General features: G+C 44.6%; 2 protein-coding genes across 5 annotated transcripts in view; both read left to right on the top strand.

The window, feature by feature from the left end:
• Nucleotides 1-843: 843 nt before the first annotated feature.
• On the top strand, nt 844-3,324 carry commd2 (COMM domain containing 2). The gene is made up of 6 exons (XM_034880625.1): nt 844-1,089; nt 1,774-1,851; nt 2,202-2,284; nt 2,358-2,432; nt 2,601-2,699; nt 2,951-3,324. Exons 1-6 carry the CDS (start codon nt 1,023-1,025, stop codon nt 3,164-3,166), a joined length of 618 nt encoding a protein of 205 aa, XP_034736516.1. The 5' UTR covers nt 844-1,022; the 3' UTR covers nt 3,167-3,324.
• A 1,166-nt stretch (nt 3,325-4,490) lies between these two features.
• Nucleotides 4,491-12,765, top strand: part of trappc8 (trafficking protein particle complex 8) — a 22,703-nt gene continuing 14,428 nt past the window's right edge. The window contains exons 1-8 of one of the 4 annotated variants that reach the window (XM_034880558.1): nt 4,491-4,756; nt 6,756-6,965; nt 8,043-8,144; nt 10,225-10,314; nt 11,272-11,446; nt 11,613-11,766; nt 11,850-11,940; nt 12,485-12,747. In XM_034880558.1, the coding sequence (XP_034736449.1) occupies nt 4,600-4,756; nt 6,756-6,965; nt 8,043-8,144; nt 10,225-10,314; nt 11,272-11,446; nt 11,613-11,766; nt 11,850-11,940; nt 12,485-12,747 (1,242 nt within the window). In that variant the 5' untranslated portion in view covers nt 4,491-4,599. The remainder of the gene's footprint in view (nt 4,757-6,755; nt 6,966-8,042; nt 8,145-10,224; nt 10,315-11,271; nt 11,447-11,612; nt 11,767-11,849; nt 11,941-12,484; nt 12,748-12,765) is intronic. The other 3 variants (XM_034880559.1, XM_034880560.1, XM_034880561.1) reach the window with 3 other exon arrangements.

The raw sequence follows: 12,765 nt of genomic DNA on the forward strand, positions 1-12,765 counted from the left end.
ATTTAAGTTAGTAATAATTACACACAAGCTCAGAGCTCAAGACCACTTGGCTCCGGAAGGTGAAGAGGCACCTCTCCAGCTACCAGTCCACACTCCGTACTTTCGTCCTTACAGGGTCTTGAACCAGCGACCCTTCGGGTCCCAACCCAACTCCCTACTGAGCTACTGCTACCCCAGTTTGACTACTCTACTATGAAGAGCCCCCCTTGGATCAGATGAGAAGAAATCTAATTAACTTAATGATTAAATAAGGTAAAGTCTCCAAGCTTACCTCAATTATAACTTGTCTCCTACTTATACTACAGCAGTTACTGTTAATAAACAACACACTACCTTATTTTATCATTAAATTAATACGTATTTCGGTGTTGTAGTTTATATATGTTTCCTAAGCACCACCGGCTGCTAACCGAGACCAATGTTCTTTCTCCAGGTTTGGATGAAAACGAGTTTGTAGCTCGTGGCCATGGAGCAGGTGCACATGTGATTCGAGGTTTGTGCCTCGACGCGAAGGTCAAGGGTTCGAATCCCTCCTGTGACATGTCTTCCCCCCCTCTCCTCCCTTTCTCACCTAATATTAAAGAAAAAGTTTGTAGTTCATTGTTAACCTTAACCGTCAATTCCGCTTCTGAGTATTCGATCCCAGAAGTTTGAATCTGTGAATATCTTTCCTACTTTGCTCACATTTAAAACCGAGAGCATTGGTAGTTGTTTTTTTCTATCTATCTATCTATGTGAACTTAACCTTTAATATTAATAATTAATACAGTCTATGATTACAATGCTCTGCTTCAACAACGGAGCTGATCCGGTCCAGCAGGGGGCGGCACCGCGGCAGGCTGCAGGAAGACACCGGACAAGAAGAAGAAAGAAGAACGCTACGGTTATCATCCATCCGTGTTTCCGGGGTTCATGGATCTGTTTGCTCCTGACTATAGTTGAACGGGACCAGGGTCCACAGGCTGTGCTGGCTGTTCGGGGACTGTGCTGGGTGTGTTCGGGACTGTGCTGGACCCTTGAGGATGCTGCTGGTCCTGTCTGAAGACCATAAGGAGCACCTCTCCTTCCTGCCGAAGGTTGACTCCGCAGGTCAGTAACTGTCCTGGACCATGAGCTATCAGCTGACTGTCAGCTGATTACACACACACACACACACACACTGTCCATCAGTGATTAAAAGAAGCGAGAGTTGCAGCAGACCAGAAGTTTTCAGGGAGTTAGTTCCAGATATGTGGAGCATAGAAACTGAATGCTGCTTCTCCCTGTTTAGTTCTGACTCTGGGGACAGAAAGCAGACCTGACCCGAACCACCTGGCAGGTCTGGACTGGGGGATCTGCTGCTTATAAAGCAACAGTAGTATTTAGACATCAATTATTTGGGGGACAGGAAGCCAGTGTAACGACTTTAGAACTGGAGAGACGTGATCCACTTTGTGTGTGTGTGTGTGCGTGTGTGTGCGTGTGTGTGCGTGTGTGTGTGTGTGTGTGTGTGTGTGTTTAGGGAGACCTGTAGTAGTAGTCAAATCTACTGAAGATAAAAGCATGGACAATCTTTTTCCAAGTCCTTCTGAGACATAAGTCCTTTAACCATTGATATATTCTTAAGGTGATAGTTGGCTGACTTTGTCAATGTTTTAATGTCGCTTTTGAAATTCAAAGAATTTCTGGCTTTGTCTTCTGTTTTGAACATGGGAGCAGAGGAATGAATGCATGAAAGACAGACAGGCAGTAAGTACAAGTTGATGGTGTCCTACATGTGTTGTCTGTCCTCAGTGGTGGGAGAGTTTGGTCGCATCGCGCTGGAGTTTCTGAGGAGGGGGACCAGTCCCAAGATCTACGAGGGGGCAGCCAGTAAGTCTGCAGCTTTTATTCCCCAGCAGCTGATTGGTCCACACTGGTGGACACTGTGGACAGCAGTGGTGGACCAGTCAGGACAATATGCTGTCAAACCCTTGGTACTGCATACAGAGGACTGCAGTGTTCTCACATTGTGTGTATTCAGTGGTCATTGTTAGGCAGAGCGAGCCAAAGTATATATATATATATTTATTCATATAGCTCTGATGTCCCCAAAAGGAACTTTGTCAGCATCTTTTTTTTTATCTAAAAAGATACAAATGTCTATTTGTTCATATAACTTCAATTTTCTTACTGCAAAATGGGATTGTCAAGCAGACAAACTGACCAAAGTCTGCTTTCAGGGAAGCTGTCTGTTCCCGTGGAGACGGTGCAGCACGGAGTGGAAGGCCTGATGTTCCTGATGACGGAGAGTTCCAAACACATGGTGAGACACGCACACACACACACACACACAGATTACAAAAGCTTTAACGCGGACTGTTTGTGTGTTCCTGTAGATCTCTGAAGTGGATTTCCTGGACTCGGTACTGGTTCTGGGGTTTGGTGAGGAGCTGAACCAGATCCTGTTACAGGTACATGACTCTGTTTCATTGGTGTGTGTTGTAAGTGTTGGCGGACTGTGTTCTCTGTGAGGGTATTGGGTGTGATGGTGTGTGTTGTTGGCAGACAGTGTTCTCAGTGTGTGACGCTGTGTGTTGTCTTATGTGTTGTGTGTGTGTGTGTGTGTGTGTGTGTTACAGCTCTACTTGCAGCACCACGCTCAGATCCGCAGCATCCTGAGCCAGCTGCCCTGCAACCTGCCGGCCTACCACAACCTGGAGTGGAGACTGGACGTTCAGGTGTGTGTGTGTGTGTGTGTGTGTGTGTGTGTGTGTGTGTGTGAAGTTATCATTCAATGGAGAATGTAGTAAACATGCGGAAAACTAGTAGTGTTTGTGAATTCATTTGTTTTGAAGTTAAGAATCACTTTCCACCATCAGAACACGTAAAGGCAGGGTCCATCATGTTCAGACCCTGGTATGGGTACCCTTTCCGTTTATCATCGTTGACATTTCCTCTGTCCATGCTGTGCTCTGCTCCTTCCTGCCAGTTGGCGAGCCGTGCCCTGCGTCAACAAGTGGTTCCCATGGTAACGATGCGTCTGCTGCTGGCGGGCGGGGGCGCCGGCTCCGGCTCCGGCAGCCACAGCAGTCGGGTTCTCCAGACGGACCCCAGCTCCCTCCTGCACCTCATCTCCACACTGGAGGCCGCACTGGCCGCCATGAAAAGCAGCCATGCTCGACGCATATTTCGCAACATCAAATAACCCATCACTGCCTTCACACCTAGAGACATTAAGCAGGGTTGATTAAGCTAGGCTTTTTTTTTTTTTTTTTAAACCCCAATATATGGCAGATGGTAGTGTTGTACATACGGTTTCTACGGTTTCCAAGGTTGATGTTATATTAAAGTGTCAGACAAGATGAAGTGCCATCCTTGTTGTTTGTCAAAGCCAACTGTGCAAAGAAGACTGTGAGGCCATTAGATATAGATATATAAATATATATCTATATATATATAGATATATATAGATTTATATATGTGTATATATATATGTGTATAACTATGTATATGTATATATGTATATGTATATGTATATATATATATGTGTGTGTGTATTTGTGTATGTTCACGGTGATGAAGTAACATGTATTAACCATGACTGAAGTTTAAGTATTATCAACAAAATTAGCTCAGAGTATAAAAAGTAGAAGTCTGTATGTAAGTGTGTTATAATTATATTCCCAGGCTCTTATTATAGATGCATCAACATGGAAACAGTACTTCCATGTTATGTCAACTAAACTATATTTACTATATTTATACTTACTACATCATCATATGCTTTTATCATGACACTATAGCTCAAAAGACCTAGTACAACAGATTTTCATTTTGAGGAGTAGGTCAGTGCATGATGCAGAGGGACCTGAGGGGTCTGTGTGGACAATAGAGACATGTCCTCAGTCAGATCCCCATCCACCTAACCTGAACACATGCTTAGAGCAAACCAAACCTGCTATCGTGGGTACTCAGACTACACTGCTTATAACTCCTGGTGTATACGTATTTGGCTGCTTTGGTATACATGTATTGTATGGTGTTATATCTTAGTATTTACACTATTTACACAAGGCCATAGGTAATAACCTGCCCAGGGACCACAGAAGGAAATTAGCTTATTGTCTAGCATTTACACTGAGGTGCAAACTGAATAATTGCCATTGCCCCAGCTAAATACATAAATCCTAATGCAGGATTAAAAAAAAAAAAACGAATTTATTTTTGTTTTGGGTAAATGTTTTTATCCATCAGTGTATTAGGAGTCTTTATGAGAGAACTAACTGCAAGCATCACTGTAGAATATGGGAAAGAAATGTACTGAACATTACTGATGCCTTAGGAATATTGGAGAAGGCTAATAGATGTTTAACGTGATTATAAGTGTGTTCCCACTGTGTGCTCAGCTCTCCTGCTGACGATGATACATATTACCGGCCACATGGTGCTGTACATTTTTTTACTTCATTAATAAATAAATAAATAAAAAAAGAGCAGAGAGGAAAAGGAAGTGCTTGTGCATCAGCTGATCGTCTCAGAACTACAGGAAGTTGCCCGCTAAATCCAACATGGCTGCTGTCTGCGAATAGAGAAGGTGCGGTGTTGACTCGGTTCGTTGTGTTAGCTGGTGTCGACATCATGGCCCAATGTGTTCAGTCGGTGCAGGAGTTCGTCCAGGACTCGTTCGTCCCGATGGTGGCAGTCTTATGCAGCGAGGAGGCGGAGAGAGTGACCCGCAAGAACAAGCTGGGCTTCGCGGAGCTGCTGCGGCCTTTCTGCAGACTGACGTCCGAAGGTAGGAGAGAGAGAGAGAGGGAGAGAAAGACAGACAGACAAACAGACAGGAGTCTGTCAGTAAGCGAGGAAGCACCTTTAGCTGCGGTGGGTTAGTTAGCACTAAGCTAACGGAGCAGGCTGGAGTGTGAGTTGACCGAGCGGGGAGGAGGGGAAGACAGACACCGTACCTCTGAGCCTCTGTCTCTGAACTCACACCGCTAACTAACTAACTAGTTAGCTAGCTAACTAACTAGCTAGCTAACTAGCTGTTGTGCTGTTCTGTGAAGTAGTTGACAAAGTAGGCCGTCACTCGGCTACCAGGCTCTAGTTTCAGGCTGACTCCATAGAGCCGTGTCACCGCAACAACAGGCTGCTTCAGGCCACGGCGGCACGAACCGGAAGTACCGAGGACCATGACCCTGGTAACACGATACAGTTGTTCTGTCACCATAACATACGTTTAGCAGTCGGTCAATACTCTGAAACACTCTAAACAGCAAACTTATGAATTCCATCCCTCATAGAACCGCGCTGGTTAAAGCTAACTGACGTTACCCAGAGGTCTGCTGGAACAAGCAATGTTAGATAATATCAGCTATTATAGCAAACGTTAGGCTTAATGTTGTCTGGATCAACTTAAGTACATTACCAGGATAATTGCCACACGCCAGATGTCCCTCTCCGTCCTTCTCCAACTCTGTTTGCTTCAGCTAAATGCTGAAAATGTCAAATTTAGATGTTATGACAAGACAGGCCGACTATTGGTTCTTTCAGGGAATGATTGTAAAGACATACAAAGTATATGTTTAGAGCATTTTCTGTCTAACTGGGGAAGTTTTGGGAACGGTTGGTGGGATTGTTGTAGATGAAGGCCACACAAAGATACACTGGTAAGAGCTAATGAGGTGTAACCGTGTATCCAGCTAATTTAAGTAGCTCATGTTACTGTATTCAGTCAGCGGTTACCTTAATTTAATATTGTATGTGGTGTTTTCTTTGGTGGAGGGCAAATGTACCACCAAAACAACTTCCTTCCAGAGACTATTTAGCAGAGCCACTGTCGCTGGTCCAGAGCTTAGCGCGACCAAGACAACCCAGAGAGTTTGTTCTCCTGTCCCAGAATGCATCTGTGGGGTATCTCTGCAGTGCTGTGGCAACAGAGCTGGACATAAGAGACGAGGCTCTATGTGGAAAACAGTGGCAGAGAGGAACAGGCTTACTTTAGTTTAAAGTTTCATCTAAGCCACCTGTGTGTACAGAAAGCATATACTATTCAATGTTATTCCGTACTGTTATTCACAATTTCTTTTAACCAAATACCTCAATATCGATACCACAACATAGGGCTGGGCAATATAGAGAAAATCAAATATCCCGTTGTTCTTGACCAAATACCTCAATGACTACATTGTATGGTTGATTCTTGGTGCTTAAACAAAATGTTATTTACACAATGAGATTTTTGATAAATCTTCTCCAGAAAGGATTAAATGACTTGGTGGCTAAAGGTACATAACAGTAAGTTGGTAAATTCAGAAAATGACATCACTTTACTGTAATGCAGCCTTTACAACCAGGGAAAGACTTATCATATTACGATAAATCCAAATTGTAAGACAATATTTAGTCTCATATCGCAATATCGATACATCTGTATATTGCCCAGCCCTCCCGCAACATTATTGTAGTGTTGACTATTGGTGCTTTCACAAAATATTTACACAATGACATTTTTGGTAAATAATAATCAATAATGTGGATATAATGACTAAGTGGGTAAAGGCAAATAGAACAGTTACAACAGTCTGGTAAGTTCAGAAAATTACATAATATAATAATAATGACATAGTGCAGCCATTAAAACAAGCAAAACACAACACTTATGTCATATTACATGGACTACTTCACATATGCCTCTGTTTTTTTTTGGAGGCTTGGAGAAATACACACAAGTGGTACATGTCTCAAAACCTATTTGACGACAGCATGAAAAAATGTCTTGTGTTCTTCTTGTCCAGGTCACATCCGGGACCCCAATAACCAGGTGCAGGTTGTGAAAAACCTGCGCATCTGTGTCAACAACGTGGTGACGAGTCCCACCCCCGCGTCTGCTGCCTCCAGCCCCGCCGTGCGGCGACTGCTCAACGACGTGGTGCTGTCCTGCCAGCCACAGGAGGGCGCGGCCACCAACGTCCTCACCGCCGGAGACTATGACCTCAGCTTTAGTGGTAAGGACCCAAGCTGGAGTCGTCATCATCAGATGACCATAAAATGGCTGATATTATTGTTTTAGCAGAACCGTTTAATACCGTGCCCAATTAGGACTACACGGTTAATTAGTCTGTTAGGATGATCACTGTGAGTAGGGGAATCACAGTCATGCATTCTTGCGGTGGGACTTGGCTGACATGATGACAGACCCCACGTTGGTCCCTGACCAATCTCACAAAGTGCGTGATGTCATCGGGAAGGAGAAGCTACGTGCAGACTGGTCTCTATTGCAGCGACTCTGGGAAGAAATGATACTAGCTCGCTTTGTGGCATGCATGCTTTGGAACTGATTTGGCAACAGATTAACAGAAGGCCCGTTTTGGAGTGTTCCGCAAGCAAGGCAGACAATGATAGGGCTGTTCTCGCTAGAATTCTTTACCGTTGATGGTGTCAAATGATTTTATTTAGCATCCGTTTACCCCTGAGACACACTCAGAGTTAAAAGCCACGCAACATACCAACACACAGACTCTGACACCTTTCTGTCAGTGGTCAACCTCAGCTGTGATGCCTTCAGGGAACATCGCTCTCTAGTGGACAAACTATACCAGAGCGACAGCACTTCTAAAACAGCCTGAGCACATATCTTTGGCTTTCCATTCTTTAATGACCCGTTACTTATCGGTAATGGCTCTCTTACAGGGGCCTGTTTATCAGTAGCTGGTATTAAGAACTTATTGAAAGCATGGTAACTCTGAGACCGTCACTGACACGCAGCTCGTTCCAGATGAAGATGGACCGACTGTTGGCTGGGTTTAGAAAAAATAGATAGATTAATGGAATTGTATGACACTGTGAAAATGACATGACTATATGTGAATTAGAATCAGAGTAAAGGGAAATCTGCAGGCCTTTTCCTTCGGGGCTCTACTTTCAATTAAATGACACAATTGGCGTTTGTGGAAGTTGCACTGTAAGAGTTGATCTAACATGGTTTCCTAATGCTTCTCTCCCCGGTGATCACCTGTAAGCTCTCACTTTGACTGGAGAGACCTTGCTAACCTTAGCCCTGGCTATCTGCTTCCACCTATCAGATCTCTGTGTTAAAGCTAGCCTCCCCTGGTACAGTGCCTGGAGAGAAACACTGTTGGAAGTCAGCACCTCCCAGCACCACACAGGTATCCCAGGTATCCCAGGTACCACTGTCTCCGGCTCATGTGTGGATAGCTCTAGCCTCTCCTGCTAGTTTTCACCTAGCTGCTCTGTCTCTCCGCTTTCTGTCACTGTCAATGTGGTGGGTGCTTCTTGTATCAAATGATAACTGCTTCTTTCTGACCTGGGGCCAGATGTATAAACCACGTGTGCACACAAAAAAAGCATGCACACACCATTTTCAACACCTAAAGTGTTATTTCTGAAGGAAGGATGTGGGGGCAATGGTCAGGAGGAGATTAAATATCATATTTTGTTTTGACATTGGAGCCATCATTTCCCCAGGTGCACGATATCTTACATTTAATCTTGAATTGTGCTTCAATATAAGTGCTAAACATTAATCATTAAACCATTCTTTTCTGTTTTCATTTACGTTATATATACATATACACACCAGGAAAATTACACATATGCATATGCATATTCTGGTCTGAGTCAGAGTTTTATACATCTGGCCCCTCAACCTACTTCTCCCCAGTGTTTCCTCTACTCATCGCCTGACTGTCCAGAGTCCCATAGCTGTAGTTCCAGATGTTGAGTACATATCCACAGGTCTCCTAATAAAACCTTGGCATATGGTTAGGTGTCTGAGCTGCACCGTGCTTGAATCAATGGTGGTTCACCTGATCCCTGACGGGCTGGGTAGCCCCAATGATTTCTAGATGGATTTGATAACAATTAACAAGGTACCGATTCTATTACAGTTCCGACTGGATATTAGATAGGTTTTCCTTGGATGCATGGGTGGATGATGTAGAGTAGTAGGATAGTAAGATGGTAGACAAAGAACAGGTGCTGAATGACATTGAAGTCGATGGCCGGCTACCCGAGCACCTGTGTCTTTTGTCATTAATGATGTTGCAACCAAGATGGGGACCACATGCTGACCTCTGGGAAATCAAGTTTAAACAGGAAAACCTGGATTAAGACACAAAAGCTGTGTTGGAAACGGTTCCCTCACTCACTATTCCCTATATAGTGTTTTATAAAAGGTCCCATAGCATGAAAATGACACTTTATGAGTTTTTTTTAACATTAATATGCATTCCCACTGAAAGCATATGGTCCCCCAGTGGCAAGAAATGGTGATAGGTGTAAACCGCGGCCTGGGTATGAGGTCATAAGGGGCAGTGTTACCGCCCCTTTCTCTGCTTTGCTCGCCCAGAAAATTTAGCCCACCCGTGAGAGAGAGAGAAACATCATGGCTTTCAAACGAGCAAAGTGGCAGTTGGTCAAGGCCACACCCCCACCCTCCAGACTAAGGTCCATATAAAAGATACTTTAGATACAGGATTAGGGGACCCCTAAGGTCTATATTAAAGATACTTCAGATACAGTATTAGGGGACCACTAAGGTCTATATAAAAGAGACTTCAGATACAGTATTAGGGTAACCCTAAGGTCTATATAAAAGAGACTTCAGATACAGTATTAGGGGACCACTAAGGTCTATATAAAAGAGACTTCAGATACAGTATTAGGGGACCACTAAGGTCAATATGAAAGCATCCAAAAAGCTCAATGTTATGGAACCTTTTTAAATAGTTACCTATATGGGGAACGACCTAACCAGATTTGGGACATACACTGAAAGAATGGTTGCGTCAGTAGATGCTCCGGTTATTAGTGGGACAGAGACCTAATGTAAACCAACCGAAAGATACTTCTAATATGTCCCCTTAACAAACACAGCACTCAGGAGAATAGTAAAAGGTTGTTCATATATGTTGCATATTACAGTTCCGCTGTCAATGGTGCACGTGGGGGCTTCTGCTTCTTCTTATCCTCCGGGAAAACACGGCTGCGTTGCATTGTGGGATACAGGAGTAACATGTAGGGTACATCGTATGTATGTACATTCAAATAAGCTGTGCATTGTGGGTATTTTATAGTGGACTATATTGTGAATTCAATTAACCACGGAGAATACAAACAGCACTACATAATGGCAAACTCACTTTGTAGGGAACTATTTGTGTGATAGGGAGCGGTTTTGAACACAGCTAGTGTGTGACTGTTTGCTGGATGAAGTCCTCCGTCTCATTGTGTCTGTGTTTGCAGCTACCACGCCCTGGTTCGAAGCCTACAGGGAGAACTTCCTGCAGTCAATGCCCGCCTCGGACCACGAGTTCCTCAATCACTACCTCGCCTGTATCCTTCTGCCAGCACACCGATCCAAATACTGTTATTGTACCACATGATGGCCTTGTTTCTTGAGTTAAATGACAACTGTACTTGCATATTGTGAAGTATTTTCTGCGGATGAAGGCCAGCACTCTCAGTAGCAGCAGTCCTGCTGTAGAGTATGGGCTCTTTCCCACTGGAGGGATTTTTGCTGTTCCAAGAACATAGAACGTTCATAGAACCCTTGTTTTTTCTCGTGTTCCGATTGGACCAATTTGGGGATTATTAAATTCCTCTGACCGCAATTCTTGTAACTCTTTCAGCTCCTACTTCAGGGCACCGTCTTTTCCCTTGTCAGCATAGGAATACTTAGTAATCTAGCATAGTCTGAAACACATACAGTACATTCTCTTCATCGCCTACGTATGCTCCATCATATCTCACTCAAAACAGCATGGGTAGTTCTTTTTTTCTCCAAGTGTGTATGCGTGTGGAAGAACCATTTTTTATGATATGGGCATTTTAACAAAAAAAGTCTGTTACCTTTTGTGTTATTTCATGTCTCATATAGTTCGGTTGACATAAAATCCTACAAAAGTCAGCAAAAAAGTTTGTCAGCCATCGCAGAATTAGGCAAGTCATGAAAAAAAAACATTACATTATTAAAGGCATCTACAATCCAGCCGACTCACAACAACCTGAATATTAAAAAAACTCAGTCTCAAAGTCGGCAAATCTGTCAAATCAGCATGGCAGTGTCGCATAATCAAAGTATGAAAAACAGTTTCCAGATAAAAAAAAAAAAATTTGGTGTGGTGCATAACTAATCGGGCCAACATTTTCTGTTAACCTAAATTGAAACGAAGGGCTGGATGAAAATATACAAGGGCACGGATTATGGCCCCCGGGCCTTGAGTTTGACACATGTGCTGTAACTAGGTCGGAAAGAGGCTTGTTATGTCCTTGACGTGCGGTCCCCCCCAGGCCTGCTGGTGGTGTCCTCCACGGAGGCCGTACCGGTGGAGCAGTTCCTTAAGCTCTCCCAGGAGCAGCACAGGATCCAGCACAGTGGAGACTACACTAACCCCAAGTGGTTCATCCCCAACACGCTCAAGTACTACGTCTTACTGCACGACATGAGCGAGGGCGACGAGCAGAGGTACTAAACGCAGCGCCACTGTGTGCATATTGTATGTTTCTTTCTCAGGTAATGATCCCCGACTGACTGGACTCTCCACTTTAGCTACTTCGTGATGTAAAAAGAACTATTGTGGATGAAAAAAGCTAATGTTGTGGTCTTGGTTGGTTTCTTGTCCCCCCTCCAGGGCCGAATCGGTGTATGAGGACATGAAACAGAGGTACGGTCATCAGGGCTGCTATCTGTTGAAACTGAACTCGCGTACGTCCTCAGCAGAAGAAGATGAACAGATTCCAGACCCCTGGAGTCAGTATCTGCACAGGAACACTCTGCAGAACCAGGTAGGCGCTGCGTCTCCCCGCTACATTCAGAAACTGACATGAGTCCGCCGTGCTGTGTGTTAACATGGTGACCCTGCCTGCAGGACGTGCTGGATGAACCAGCTGCAGCTGGGAGTGCTGCTGTAGAGAACCACAATGCGGCTGAGGAGAACGGCCAGCACCCAACAGAGAAAGGTCCGTCACTTCTGACTCTGGCTCCTCTGCTTCACACTTCTGAGCTGACTGAAACGTTACGGGAAGTTATTTTAAGCTGCAGTGGGTAGAAATCAAAATAACGGCAGCATTTGAAGCAGAGTGAGACCTCTTCCTCTCTCCTGTGTAGAACCGCAAATAGGAACTCTCTCTCTCTCTCTCTCTCTCTCTCTCTCTCTCTCTCTCTGAAATGACCTATGATTTGCTAAAGTTTCCCATCTAGATTTTCTGAAGCCTGAGAAGGACCAGAGGTGAAGAAGTCTAGTTTTCTCTGCGAACACTTGAATTATATAATGCTGAAAGATTATAAATGATAAAAATCCTTCCGCATAAATACCTTCTGCAGTTTAAGGAAGAGCTTAATTTACCCACACGCATGCAAGCACGCACGCCCACACACACTCTGAGTCAAACAGTGTTGTTTAGTGTGAACTTGTGTGCCCAGGGTTGATTGCTGGCTGTGTTCTAAGCTCTCTGTCTCTGTAAGAGAGTGAGCGAGCTTAGCTTCTTGTCTGTCTCCTGGCAGACGGAGCGTCCCCCAGCCTGGACAGCCATCCTCTGCAGCTGGACCCAGTCAGCAGCTCGGGGAGCTTGGACGCCCTCACCGCTGCTAACACTGAGCTGAAGAGAGGCGCCAGAGAGCCAGAGGGCCTGGCGGGGGGGGCAGGGTGCCACGGCGCCTGCCTGACCCTCAATGACCACGACCACATCAGACAGTTCATCCAGGAGTTCACCTTCAGAGGCCTGCTGCCACACATAGAGAAGAACATCCGACAGCTCAACGACCAGGTACAACATTCCCCCCCC

The sequence above is a fragment of the Etheostoma cragini genome, chromosome 9 (assembly GCF_013103735.1).
Source record: "Etheostoma cragini isolate CJK2018 chromosome 9, CSU_Ecrag_1.0, whole genome shotgun sequence".
Taxonomy (NCBI): Eukaryota; Metazoa; Chordata; class Actinopteri; order Perciformes; family Percidae; genus Etheostoma; species Etheostoma cragini.